General features: G+C 42.3%; 2 protein-coding genes across 2 annotated transcripts; one reads left to right on the top strand and one right to left on the bottom strand.

Annotated features, from left to right (window-relative positions):
• Positions 1 to 1,055: 1,055 nt before the first annotated feature.
• TMEM64 (transmembrane protein 64) lies at positions 1,056 to 13,020 on the bottom strand. Its single transcript, XM_066547925.1, has 3 exons — positions 12,253 to 13,020; positions 6,419 to 6,574; positions 1,056 to 3,736 (listed from the first exon to the last, which is right to left on the bottom strand). The coding sequence occupies exons 1-3, from the start codon at positions 13,018 to 13,020 to the stop codon at positions 3,542 to 3,544; spliced, it is 1,119 nt and encodes a 372-aa protein (XP_066404022.1). The 3' UTR covers positions 1,056 to 3,541.
• Positions 13,021 to 13,130: 110 nt separating this feature from the next.
• On the top strand, positions 13,131 to 13,772 carry LOC136555724 (POLG alternative reading frame-like). Its single transcript, XM_066548721.1, has one exon. The coding sequence runs from the start codon at positions 13,131 to 13,133 to the stop codon at positions 13,770 to 13,772; it is 642 nt and encodes a 213-aa protein (XP_066404818.1).
• The last annotated feature ends 739 nt before the right edge of the window (positions 13,773 to 14,511 follow it).

Here is a 14,511-nt window from a genome sequence, read left to right as displayed (position 1 = left end):
AGCTGCCCTTCTGCAATCGATTCGTATCCCCTCATGCCCAAACCATCATTACACAGACAGGACTAGTGCCAGCTTTGAATTACTGTGAGAAAGCCTGCCACAGAGCTACCCAAGTTCTTTACTTGCACCATTAAAAATGACCACAGTGTGAATGGGAACTCTTTTATATTTCATCTTAAGCATCTTATCCTAGATTATTTGCAAGACAGTTGATGACTCCAGTTATCTCAGTCAGTCAAAATCCAAACCGTATCAGCCTCCGGTGGAAAGCTGAAAATGAACACTAAGGATCCAGTATGGGACAAAAGCCACACACAATATAAGAGCAGCTTTCCATTTTTCAAACTTGGCCTCAGCAATGCTTGCCCAAGTTGTTGTGCAAAAATCAGTATGAGAACAGTACATAAAGCTCTGGGACTAAAAAAAAGGATTTTCTCACAGATGCTTAGTCTAGAGGTAAATTTTGACAAATTTACTGCACAATTGCACTTACCACAAGGCAGAAGAAAAACTGGTGCCATGCAGCTGAGAGTCTTTCTTCAAGACCTGCCCTTTAGGTATCTTTCATATACAAAAAGCAGAAATGTCACCATCATGACAACCCAGAAAATATTCTTGAAGGTGACTTGCCACATACTGTTTAAACTAGATTCATACCTTTGTGGGTTTTAACTAGACTAGGTAGGGAGCCTATCTTAAAAAAATGATTACATCACTTTTGCTACTATTATGTTCAGAAATGTCAATCCTCTTGCAGTTTTGTAGTATGTTTCTCATAAGCACATGTATGCTTATTCTTCTATTAAAAAGGCAGCTGCAAATACCAAACCTTTAAAGTACCTAATAGAATTAAGCATGTATTTATTTAAATGAAAGTAAAAATTGAGTCTACTACTCTTGTCAGTAACTCCCTGCCCAAGGAATTCATCCTTAAAGTCTAACTTGTTTCTCCTTTGATGCAGACAATTATCTTTGTATGGCTGCATAAAGATGAGACTCCACTGCACCTTCTTTCCAACTACGTCATAGCAATTTAAACATTTAATACATATTCCTTTAAAGAAATTTAAGTGAATTTATTGTATAAAATTATGATTGGCATGGTACAGAAAAGTTCCTTTTAATGCACATTTCCCATTAACTTGTACACAAATATTACAAGTATCAAGCAAAATGCAAAAGTCTTAAGAACTAATTCCATACTACAAAAGTGTTCACATAGTGAAGTTACTCTGGTTACAAAATGTCATGGAAATAAAAGCACTTCAAAATACATATTTGGGAAATGTTTCAAATAATCAACGCAACCTTAAGTTAGTTACAAAATGCAAAGAAAGAGCTACCCTCTTCAAAACACTATTGTTCATTTGGCAAGATAGAGCAAAGTTCAGATCAGTTCACTGAAGGACTGTTCTTCACAAGAAACAAACAAAAAAAACACCTTTAATTAAGAAAGGACTCAATTATACTATGATGACAAATAACGCCATCAAAAAGTTATCTGGCTCTCTTGTTTTCACATAGGAGCTGTCAGAGGCAGAGATGTGTAAATGAACACTTCCAGGTAGATACAGATTGCCTTTTCAAAAACCAACCAATCAAAACTAAACCCAAAACCAAATGAAACTAAAACAAAAAAAAACCAAAAACAAACAAGAAAAAAAAAAAACCCAACAAAAACAAACAAAAAAAACCAAAACAAAACCCAACCAAAAGAGAAACCAAAACCAAGCCCCTAAACAACAGAAAGGAGACAATCTGAACTTTGTTGCTTTCACTGGACTAGTTCAGTTCTTTAGGTCGCAGGACCAAGAACAGCAATCTGCAAAGGACACGTATTTGAGGAACAAAATGGAACTCCCGCTATGAAGGACTGTGCCGATGTTCGGTTACGCGAGTGCTGCACGTCCTCTCGGTAAGGCTGTCAGAGGCTCTCATATCTCAGCTTCCCAATGGCCTTGAAGACCCACTGTTCTTAAGACAAAAATGCTTGGACCCTACAACCAACCTTACGAAAAGGAGGCAGAGTCATACAGTTAGGAAATAACACAAAATTTTGAAGACTGAAAGCATCCTTAAAAACTCACACAAAATAACTACAAAAGAAGCCATACTCTACATTATTTTTGTATCAGATGACTTGCGTGTGTTTGAGCCATTGAACATCAGTATGTATATCTACATGAAACTCACGCATACAGAACATTGTGTTCAGGCATCATTGTTGTTTTTCTTTTAGACACACACACAAGTTACTACCAGGTTATCCAGTCTATTTAATGCAGTGAAAAACAGTCCACAGCAGGCGTAAAAGGAGCAGTATCCAATATAGTGTTGTCTTGCAAAAGTGGAGTCAGAATTCCTGAGTCTCAGAGACATTGCTGTCCTCTCCATTACTGGATTATTTCTTTTTTCCAAGGAGAACCTCTAGTTTTCATTTCTTCACTCTAATGAAATTTGTAATAGATTGCATCTTTTAAAAAATGTAAAACTAGTACAAAAGATGTGCCAACCAAAGTGAATTTTTAAAGCTTTTTAAAGGGAGAGGGGATTCACTTACAAAATAAAGGCCACCTTCTTGTAAAATTAGTACTGCTAATATCCCACCATTCTGTTTAGAGCAGAGATTTAACTCCCTGTTCTAGAAGCCTTACAATATGCAGTCATGTGAGCTGAAAAACTTCATCCTTTAAACAATTAAAAATATCATATATAGGACTAATGTGGAACAGCCCTTTGTTACAATCACCAAGGTGGCAAAACCAATTAAGTGTCATTCAAATAGTCATTGCAATCCAACTTCTGTATTTTCCCTTGTACTTTGCATATTACACAGTGTAACTTAAAATGTAATTTAAGAGCACTTCAGTCCCACAATGTAGGATTTAAGCTTGTATGAATACATTTGCATGGCTCTGCAACATTTGTAATGACTTAGAAAAATACATTCAACCAAAACTTTATACAGGGTTCTATTTTTTTAAATAAAAAAAAATGAAGAAAAAGCCAAATGGTCCCATCATTAGCTAAATAATACACTCCAAGTTCTGGAAGCAATTCCTAAGCAAAAGCACATTCAAGAATAACACACATTGAATTGTATACTTTCTCATTCACCTTTATCAGTAATAAAATTCTACTGTATATAATTATTTAGCCTTATAAATAATGCTAAGCAGAAAAATATTTACCTCTGTGCTACTTTTTTGTTTATAGAAGCATTTCTCAGTTTATAGGAGCAAAGGAAAAAAAAAACTACTTAAAGTGCAGATTACAGGCCATGACAGGCATAATAAATGACCAAAGGTGCAGCCAAATTTGCATTTACATCTTAAGTTACTTTGCCATCTTCCTTATGTTGCTAGAAGTCACCCCATGTGCAATTAAAGAGCTGGTCAGTTGGTTTGTGCCACAGTACAACCTGTAATCACTTGTAATTTTTTAAAAATCCATTTCAATTGTCCATAGATATTTCTAGGCAAGGTTCAAGATATTTCTAGCTCAGGTTCACAAAACCTTACTTAGTCATTAACACTTGAAATCACACAATATTGACACCCCCTCCAGAGAATGCTACTGTCCTCTTGTTGCAGTATGTGGTTGAGCCATTGATGCTTGGCTGAGTGTCTTTAACAAGTGATGTCTTCATTTCCATTTCACACGCTACAATTGCTGCATTGAGTTCCACTTGAGCCCGGTGAACGACATAAAACGAGAGTCCTATGCTTATGACAATCTGCAAATAAAACAAGAGTGTTGTAGGCTCCACAGGCTGTGGGAATGAATACAACTGATCTGAATGAAACAAAAAGTTGTCAATGTCAAGATTCATGAAGGCATCTGTTGACTCAAAGCTTCACATGCAAGACACTGGAAGGGAGATGAACTTAGCCCGTGAGTAGCTCTAAACCTGCATATGTAACAATGTAACCAGCATAGTAGGACATAGACATCACACAGAGCTTAAAATATTTATATACATTGAAAAGATAAGTTTCTTTCTTTCTGTTAAACTCCTTATACATGTTATAAAGCAATCCTTGCACCTTCTCTCTTCAATACAATACCAGTCAAGTTTTTAGCTGAGATCCTCCTTAGGAAAAAAACACAAACATAAAATCTTCAAATAAAAAGCAAGGTGTCTCATAGTGAAAATCCATTTGAAAGAAGCAAGTTCCTCTGCCTTTTAAAAGAACATTAACTAGCTGGAATCTGCAGCTTCCTTTCAAAAAGGCAAAGAAGTTATATTACTTACAACAGAACCTAGAGTTCTGAGTCTAAAACCTGAACTTCATTACTAACTGTAGGGCTGCTTTCTTTAACATTGAGTACTATTGCTTAAAGCACCTGTCAGCATGGCAGACAGTGCTGGAATACCACTAAGACAACTGACAAGTATGAGCACAGGACAACTGCAGCTGCATGGCACCCTGGCAGTCTCCAGCCCAAGCAGCTGCTCAGAGCAGGGCTGGCTGTAAGATCAGAACAGAACTTTTGTCCAATCAGGGCTTGAAAACTGTAAAAAAATAGAGATTTCACCACTTCTTTGGGCACTGTGCTCCAGTGCTTGACTACCCTTGGGGTTTAAATCACATTCCTCATCAATTTATGCTATACATTTCAAAAGCTGGCTAATGTAATATTCACAACAATATTATACACACTGATTTTTGAACAGATAGGAAAATTTCTATTCTAGAAGCTTACCCAAATATTTAAATTTGCTTTGGTTTAGAAATATTGCTACCAGTAACCTACTTCCCTAGATAAATAATTTAAAAAATATATTTATATACATAGACAACCATGAAATGTGAAGGATTTTCAGAGCTATTTACTAAATCAAAGTCCCATCAAAGCTCACCCAGGCAAAGCACTTAGCAGAAGCCTGAGAGATAGTGGGAGAATGTAAATAATTCCTCTGCTAAAGGCCTCCCCTTCAGTTATTCAGTCACGTCCCAAGGACTGGTCTCAAAGAGGTCAGTACTCCTTTTAAAACATTCAGGCTACCCAGCTACCACTTACCTGAGCAACATTTATGTTACAACCTATATAATCTGCAAAGGAGAGTCAATGTCAATTAAAAAAAAATATAAATGGGAAAAAAAAGGAAAAGCCTACTAAAAACTACTACCCTGAAATAACATTTCATGACTAAAATAACAGCTGATCAAGAAATAATTTATTTTCTCTTTGATTTATCAAGACTATCTACGCCACACTTACAAAGGCATTTTAACCATGTTTCATGAAAGCTATAAATTCTATAGCTTCTATTTCTATTCAGTAGAAATAGTTCTATTTAAGAGTGCACAAATTTTGGGGCAAGGGAGGAAGGTATGTTTAAAATGGTCCTAGACTTAGTTTTCTATGTTAGCATTGTTAAACATCAGCTTTATGACTGTAAAAACTGAGAAACTGAAATTACTGCAGTACCTACTGAAAGCCTGCAAACCATGGTAATTGTTAGTCAAACACAGCCTGAAGTACTGTCACCGTCAGAGGAGGTTTTAATAGATAATATAATTCAGAAATACCCATAACCTCTATGCTCATAATGGTCTCACACTTAAGACTTATACCCAAAATTTACTGATAAATTATTTCAAGAGCTAAGGTCACATAAAGGTACTTTATATACTTCTCATTAATTTACTCACTTGTAAAATTAGGATATTCTGATTTAGGCATTAGGGAAATTGTACTCTACAGCATTTTTAATATCGTTAATATTTACGCAACATGGGTATGCTGAGTGCTAACGGTGAACAGTGCACAAGTCCCGGGTCTACACACACATATGCTTTTGTGTAGGGGTGGTTGACAAGTCTAAAATTCAGCAGGTTACCCTAGAAGGCAAGTGTTTTTCTGAATTTTCAGTCCAGAACAGGACCAATCAGTTCCAAGAAAAAGAAAAGCCATAATCTGAGGAAGTTCTCTGCCTCAGCTAGCTAAAAAAAACTAACTAAAAGCAAAGGAGAGCTCTTTCCTGCTGTCTGGGCTGCAGACAACACAATCCATGAGAGAATTGCGGGGAGCAAGTGCAGCCTCTAAAAACAAACTGTGCCCTTCTTTCTCCCCCGCTTTGCTCTCAGAATCAGTCTTAAATGTGCAGAACTTAATATCCAGCATAAATAGAACAGAATACTGGGGATACAAGCATCATAACGTCACCCTAGGACAGCAAGAGAAGAAAACTTACTGAAAACTGTATCAGAAAAAGAGAACACTGAGTAAGTTCTGCTTTGTGTTATGGTGAGGTGTGAGAGAATTACACTTTTCCCAGAGCATAAAACTAAATCTAAAGAAATCAGTACACTGGGAACTCATTTTTCTGGGTATCTAGCAATCAACAGAAATCACAGAGAGACAGACAGCACTGTTACCAAGGTCTATGAAAGCAATTATTTTAACTGACCTGTAAACAGAATACAAAATAGCCACTAACACTTTGTTCTGCAATCACGTCCTCCATGGTGCGTAAGGTAGTGCCCAAGTACGAGTTCAGGAGCTGAGTAGGAAGCAGCCCAAGTGAAGAAGCCATCAGGTAGTTGGGTAGTGATAGATCTGTAATCTGAGTTTAAAAAAAAAGAGTAAGAAATCAAAAGCAGCTTCAACACAATCTATGTGTACAACCAACCAGACTACCACTTCTCACAACCATCCCTGCAAAAACATTAAAGAATATTCTACATTCCTTCACTGAAACTTTGATTCAAGCACAGGGGAAGATAACAGAATGGTACACTATGTATCTAGTTTTCATCTGGCCTTTTTAAAGTTACTAGGTTTGATTTCACCTTACATTATGCAACATCTCTGTGCAACAGTCAGTAACTAGGGGTGCAATTACCCTGTTCACTGAAGATATTTATTTCTACCTGGTGAACAGAGTCCTTGGATTTATGAGAATTTAATTGTGAGAAGAAATTATTTTATCGAATGTGAAAGTCTAGCACAAAAATCTATCTATCTTGCATTTATGCATATGGCAAATAATACAAGAGGTAATTGCTCAAAATGTCACTGTTTTAAATATGATCCAGGTGAACAGAATGGCAGATACAATTTGTCTATGCAGAGCAAGTTATGAGCTTATTAAGATACACATGTCTTTCAGTGATCCCTATGAGCAATACCCATCTACATCTATACTGATATATAGGAGTATCATTAAGATTGTCTACCAAAGGTATTTTGCATCTCACTTCAATTAGTGAACAAATAGTATGCATAGCTATAGGTTTTATTAATTTATCTGGAGAAAACACTAAGAAATACTTTGGTATCTTCTTCTCTTTGCTGTGAGGTTTCTGTTCTGTGTCAATAGGTGGACATAGAAGCTTACACAGGAACAAAGCACACAGTACCAGCTAAATTAGCATCAGCAGCCATCAGGAAATATTAAAGGCAAGTGTCATGAGATCAAAAGATATTTACACAAGAAAAAAGAAAAGAGGAAACTGGATTAAAAATGAGTATGAAAACAATGATTTTGAAAACAAGCAGTCCAAAAAATTCTCCAGATTAATTCAGTTGATAATAACAGAGATCTAATTAAGAACAGCTCTAACACTGAGAGCCTACATGGAAATTATTGACCTTGCCAGTTTTGTACAATGTTGAAGACCAAAGAATAGCAGCAACGTTACTCATTTCATCATGCTATTCTTAAAATAAACTTCAGTTACCGTGAAAGTCACAGTGCTGAATTCTCAGAGCTCTAACTACCATCAGTGGAAAGTTTTTGGGAGGAAGGGCAATGGAGGAGCAGAATGCAATGAAGCATAAAGATTAAAAATAATTCACTGGAACAAGATCCAATAAGCCATTTCCAAACTTCACACTGCATATTATACTTCCCACAGACTGAAATATATACCAGCACCACAAATATTATATTTCCTTCTCTAGATAAGATTAATTTAGATTTAAAATGAAAAAGGATTACATAATTATGTCAGAACTTCACATTTGACCAATACTTTCAAAAGAATTTTTTAAGCATTGTTGTAATCTGGGCCACGTAATAAGAATGCATAGTCCAAAGTTCCCATATTGCCAAGGGAATGAAGGAGCTGCTATTAAAAGTTTCTGAAATACTAAGCAGAGGAAAGATTTGCTAAGTAGGACACTATCGCTACATCTAATGGAGCTGGGAAAGTTCCCAAAGATTGCTTTAACACTCTTGGCACCTCTCTCATTTTCTGTAGATGTATTAAGGACACTTCAGTTGCAGAGCAACATGGCTGCACACCTGGATGAGTCCCGAAACAACTGGACCTCCTGAGTCATGAGAGAGACTGTTTCCAAATGAAGGGGAGAATGCCCCAGTGGATACGCTTAATTGCAGCTTGTGCTTTCCACTGCAATGAAAGCTAAGGAGAGGGTGAAAAAATTTTTGACATGTCCTTTTAACTGAACTGTAGGTTTAGAGCTACAGTTGTATCCCTTTCCCCAGAATGCACAGGAAGTGGGCAGCATCCCTGCCTAAGAAACTTGAGAAATCATCAATAAAAGTTGTATCCCTTTCCCCAGAATGCACAGGAAGTGGGCAGCATCCCAGCCTAAGAAACTTCATAAATCATCACCAAAACTTACAGCTTTCCATACTTTTCTTTCTAGGAACTTTACTTGTTCTATGAACCTGCCAAACTGGTATCTGCACAGCCAGGCTGCCTTACAGAGCCTACCAGAGTTCTGTTTCTGGTGAAAGCTCAAGCCAGCAAAAACTAACCCTGAAATCCCAAAGTAAGGATGGATGTAATTGTGTTATGGGCCATAACAGAAACACATTTAAACTGTATTCAAATACAATTAAGAACTACCTAATTACACTGATAACAATAGTCAGAATCCCCCCACACACCCTCATTAAGCCTTGGATGGGCTTTGTCCCATGGAACTCTCGTGCATTCTTTGCAGCTGACAACTTTGGTTCAACACTGTCAAGGAATAAATGCTTCTGTCAAGACTTTGCTGGGGGCTGCAATGCCTTTAAGAATTGCAGCACAATCTCTCTTCCCTCACTTTACAAATTTCAGATCAGGTAGGCTTAGTGACCAAGGGCAAAGGATAACTGGTGCTTTTTTTCCTAAAAAAAAAAAAAAGTCCAAAACAAAAACCCCCAGAGACACCTCTTCCTGCCCCCCCCCAAAAAATAGCCAACACCACCCCCTAAAAAAAATCCCAGTAATAGAAAAAAAAACCAAAAAACAGCTGCGAACTTTCCAACAAGAGGAAGTAGTGTGCATGTTCTTGCAAAGCAGGTACCATTTCTTCAACTCTGACTTCATTGTATGCATTTCTGAACCCAGAGGTTCCTGAATCCACTTGAACACTCAGATTTTTTAAATCAGATTATTTCTTTCATGTAATATTCCCCTTAAAGAGGAGAGGGGAAGTATGAAATCCCATCTAACCTACATCTGGCACTGCAAATAACCAGGCTGCACAAATCTCACTCCAAGAACAAACTCGTGGGAAGGAGATGATAACCTGCATACCAGGCCTCCTTACAGACCTGCCTTCAAAACACTCCAGAGCTGGCAAGGTGAGAGAGCTGTGCATGGGCAAACATACTTTCAAACCCACCCCAGCAGTCCAGGCCACTCTGGCATCAGGAGTTACAATTAAACAAAACTTAAAAGGAAATACAAACATACTTTCAGTTAACAAGTGCTATATTCCAGAAAGGCAAGCAAATGTGTTACCTCACCCCTCTACCAGCAGAAAGACCTTTTAAGAAGCAAGATGTTCATGTCGGGCTGGTGAGACACTAAGGAATTTGTGTTAATTTTCTCCTTGTGCTGTTTCAATTGATATGATTCCCTCACTAATCAAATGCTAAGAAGCTCTTCCATCTTTCTCTACACCCCCTACAAGTCAACCTCCCAAAAGCCCTCAGCAGATGGTACATGCCACCAAACAAGTGCTTGTAGAAATCATTTAATCCCAGCCCTGCAGATGACCCTGCTCACATCAAGGTTATGCCTTTCCCTAAATCTCACGTGTCACTTCCTTCCTTCTCTCTCATTTAAGTATTCTCGGTATCTCCAGTTTACTTTAAAATATCCACACAGAAAACATGCATAGACCAGACCACTGGAAAGTTCAAGATATGTACTTTTTCTTAAGTTCACTGTTGTTTAAAAATTAATCCTTTTAAAATTCATTGCTTTAGTTGCTAGCATGGGGAAATGCATTTTAAACTTAAAACGAGTGTTAAGTTTTCAAATAAGTGAGATTTCAAGGGAATGACAGCTTGGTCTGTGTAGGCAGAAAACTGTATTTTTTACGTAACTTAAATTTGGCTCAAAATGAGAAAATGTCTTAAATTCCTAGATTTGTATGCATCACTTTTCAGTGATCTAGTAGCTCATATTAAATGTTCTGAGTGAAAAATTGAGTATACACTGTGCATTATTTGACTATGCTATAAAGCAGTAAATCAGGAGTAATAAACATAACCAAACTAAAATTAGCCAAAAAATCCAAGTTACTTAGCATAACTCAAGCATCTGGTTTCATCTCATTTCCTATCTATTATTTTAACACTGAAACCTTCCACTTGGAAAGAAAATTATTTAGCCTGCAGAATATGGAGAATACAAACCACAATGATTTACAGCATCATTTTAATATTGAACTGGCCTGAATACTCTGCTGAATTGTGTTTCCAACAGAAGGGTTATGCCAGGAAGGAAATAATTTAAACTTGGTAATTCTCTGGTCTGTTGTTTAGATCCAATACTACTCTGTATCATCTGCTGACTACTGCAAGTGACTTCCCAAAACTGTAAACAACCAGAGCACAACAGCTCTCCTCACTTTAGGAGGGTCACAGCACAGCAGAAGCTTCATCTGCACCTGGACCTTGGGCTCCAGAAGGGACTCTGCTCTCCCAGCTGGACAGGTCTAAGCTCCTTCAGTAATATAGGTAATATAAGCCTGCAGTAATATAGGTTAACAAATAAAATAGCAAAGGTTCAGCTGTTCAGTTTCTCATTCTTAACAAGAAAATGGTTAAGGACTTTTTAAAAAGAAATTACAAGTTGCTATAGTTCTTATGGATAGAGATTACAGCTCTGGAGATGAATGCTCCAGTTCACACATTTTTATATACAGCAATTTAAAATATTTGGTGTGGATGTTACACCCCAAAATTGAATGGATTAAATTTTACTTAAAAAACAAATTTGGTATTTGGTGACCTACTAATTGCAGCTACATGATTCTGTCAAAATTAAGCAAATGCTTTGGAAGGGTACAGGATCAGGACTGCAGATAGAGTGGGCTATAAAAAAGTGGCAGACCAAAACATGTGTTTAGATAGTCACTTGTATTAAAGAATATACAAATTACTGATAACATTTGAAGTATTTCACAATCCGGTTTGCTTTGTTTTGATGTCACCAAGTTAGTAGATACAACTGAGGCATAACACAGCCAAAACCAGATCCTTCAAACAAAGTACTCAGGAAGAAAGGAGGGTCTGAAATTGTAATCAGCAGCAAAATACTCAAACAAACCACCATCCATGTTCTTTACTTTTTTCCTTTAAGATGATTAGAGACCAAATGAATGTACCAATCTTCACCTGAAAGTAGAAAGAAAAGCAAGACTAACCCTTTTCCAGACTCAAGTTTAAACTAACTTTCAGTGCCACTCCAGAATACAGTCCCTTTTCAGGTCTGAGGCTACATGCTGCTCTGCCCAAAACCTGCAACCTATCTTGTGTGCGTGGACTTAACATCCTGTATGGATTTGCCAGATGCATGGTACAAACACCAACCACAGCGAGAAAGAATTATAATCTGTCTACTTCTTTTTTTCCAATATGATTACGTATATTAAGTAGTTTAGGAAGACCTGGCAAGAGGTTTCCTCGACTCTTGCCATGTTTTAAAGCGGATCACTTTAAAAGCAGAGACACATATAACTGTTGAGCTCTCCACAGATTTTGCTATGCGGCACCTTGGTGATTCTAACACCAGGATATGGTTTTGAAGGACAAGAGAGCAACTCTAACACAACGCCAATGAGCAAGGCATCTCAAAATCTGCCTGTGTCCCTCTGCATACACAGAAGAGCAGGCAGAGAGGGTTGTTTTTACTGTTGTTAAAAGAGAGAGAAATCACGGCTTGTTCCCAGAAAAGGAGGCAACCCCTACCACTAAGAGCAGCCACTGTACCGAAAGACATCCTTCCAGCACCTGTCTTCCTTGGCCGCACAGCCCAGGCAGGGACTCACCGCGAAGACGGCGTTCTGCAGCCCGAAGGGGATCAGCGTCAGCCGCGACAGAAACACCACCTTGAGGCCGCTGCCGCCCTCCACGACACGGACGATGGCACTGAGCGTCCCGCTGCCCTGGATCCTGGCCCGTGCCCAGCGGGCCAACAGCCGCCTGCAGGCCACGTGGGCGACAAAGGTGCCGACGAGGACGCCGAATACCATCAGCCCCATGCCCAGCACGAAGCCGTAGAGGTAGCCGGCGGCCACGTTGAGCAGGATGTAGCCCCAGCCGCATGGGAAGGACACGACGATGAAGCCCACGGTGAAGAGCAGCACGCCGGCCAGGCTGTCCAGGCTCTCGGCCCAGAGCAGCAGGTCCCGCAGGTACTGGCGCACCAGGGCCAGCGAGGCGAAGCAGACGGCGGCCAGGACGCACAGGCTGAGGCAGCTCTTGCACCAGCAGGTGCCCAGCAGGCAGCAGGAGCAGCGCCAGCCCCGGGCCTCGGCCAGCCCATGCCCGCCGCCGCCCGGCTCGGGCAGCTGGCAGAGCAGCAGCTCCGCGGGCGGCAGCCCGTCCTGGTCCGCGCAGGGCCCCAGCAGCAGCCCGCCGGCCCCCGCCGCCTCCGCCGGGACGAAGCCGATGGTGTCTCCGCTGCCGCCGCCTCCCGCTGCCGTCCCGGCGGCTCGGGACAGCCAGCGGCCCAGGTCCTGCCGGGCGCCCTGCGCCGCCGCCTGCTTCACGGCCCGGGAGAGGAGCTGCAGCGCCGCGGCCCCCGCGCCCAGCATCCCCCCGCCCCGCCGCCCGGCTCCAGCGCCGCCGAGCCGCGCAGCCCCTTCGCTCCCCGCCTCCCCACGCAGCCTGCGGGCAGGGGCGGCCGTTCCCTCATCGCCCCGCCATGGCCCGGCTGCCGAGCCCGGCCAAGGGCCGGGCGGGGGCGGGGAAGCGGCGGCGGGGAGGGCGGGGAGGAGGGGGCCGCGCTTCGCCGCCGCCCGGCGGGCGGAGGGGCCGAAGAGGCCTCCGCGCCGCCTCCCGCCTCGGCCGCGCCGCCGGGGCTGCGGCGTTAGACGGCGGCGGGGCCGCTCTCTCCGTCCCGGCAGCGGCAGCAGCGGCCCTGGCGGAGCGCGAGTCCCGGGGGGCGGCGGCGGCGGCAGCACCGCGGCTCCATCTCCCCGCGCTGGGCTCCCGCTCCGCTCCGGGAAGCGCCCTCTCGGAACGGCGGTGCCGATGTGGCAAGCCCGAGGGGAGGAGGCCAAGCGAAGCTCCGGCGGCAGCAGCGCCCGGCCCCGCTGCGGGGCTCGGCCGCGGCTCCAAGGCTCCGCCTCCCGCCCCGCCCCGGGAGCGCCCCGGCGGCCGGGTGTGCCCCAGCGGGGCCCCGCCGCCCGCCTCGCCCGAGCCGCCCCGGGCCGCACACCGCCCTTCGGCCCCGGTGCCAGCCGCCCGCATTCCCGGCAGAGCCGGGACAGCAGGGTTTGGACGGAGCCGTGATGGAAAGCGGGCTGTTTTCCGTCAGGGGAGCGCGGGGTTCAAGCATCGCTGACTGTACTGGTACTCTTGCGCTCCCTTGACACGTCTCCCTCTCTTACGTGAGGGCTTTGTACCGCAAACACCCCGGCTTGCCCGTCTCTGTCAGTGGAACGAGCCTTCCCCGACCAGCGAGCGGGCTTTGAGCCGAGGGGCGACAGCCGGTGCGCCCGGGCTCCGCGGCACCTCCGCGCCAGGTCAGCGTGGCTCACATGCCCGAAGGCACGGACCCACTTTGGCACGGTTTGAGGGTGAGGTTTGAGGCATTGCCAGAAAGAAAGAAACAGCCTGGACATGGAGTGAGGGCTCCATTTAGAGGGGTGTTTTCTCGGGAGCCTCGCTGAGGCTCGATGGCTTCGTAGGTCGCTTTTGCTCTGGTGTTACTAATGGCAAGGTGCAGAAAGGGTTTGTTTTCTTTGCAACGCTTATATATACAACGTGCTCCAGTGGAGTTATACTCCCCTGCTGGGAAATTTGCAAGCGTGTATTAAACGAGAATACGTGTAGGTTGTAAACGTTAAAGGCTGATTAGAAACAAACAAACAGATATCAAAATTAAGAATATCTTTTAAGTACTGCAATTATGGAGTACTTGCAAAATACAGTGGTAGAAACAATATAATCTGGACAATCCAGCAAATCAGCCTAAGAAAATGACAGATGTCTTTGAGAGCCAAGAGCAGAATAAAACCTCTGTACGGCAGGGAAATTGCAGATAAATGTCTCCAGCATGACCTGCTTGCTTGCTGTTACCT

The sequence above is a fragment of the Molothrus aeneus genome, chromosome 1, assembly GCF_037042795.1.
Source record: "Molothrus aeneus isolate 106 chromosome 1, BPBGC_Maene_1.0, whole genome shotgun sequence".
In the NCBI taxonomy this organism is placed as follows: Eukaryota; Metazoa; Chordata; class Aves; order Passeriformes; family Icteridae; genus Molothrus; species Molothrus aeneus.
This window is presented reverse-complemented; position numbering and strand designations above follow the sequence as displayed.

Coding starts and splice junctions, on each gene's coding strand:
- TMEM64 (XM_066547925.1), bottom strand. CDS start 13,020: ATGCTGGGCGCGGGGGCCGCGGCGCTGCAGCTCCTCTCCCGGGCCGTG. Junction 6,575..12,252: donor TGCAGAACGCCGTCTTCGCG/GTGAGTCCCTGC, acceptor TTTTAAACTCAG/ATTACAGATCTATCACTACC. Junction 3,737..6,418: donor ATTTTGTATTCTGTTTACAG/GTCAGTTAAAAT, acceptor TTTTATTTGCAG/ATTGTCATAAGCATAGGACT.
- LOC136555724 (XM_066548721.1), top strand. CDS start 13,131: ATGGCCCGGCTGCCGAGCCCGGCCAAGGGCCGGGCGGGGGCGGGGAAG.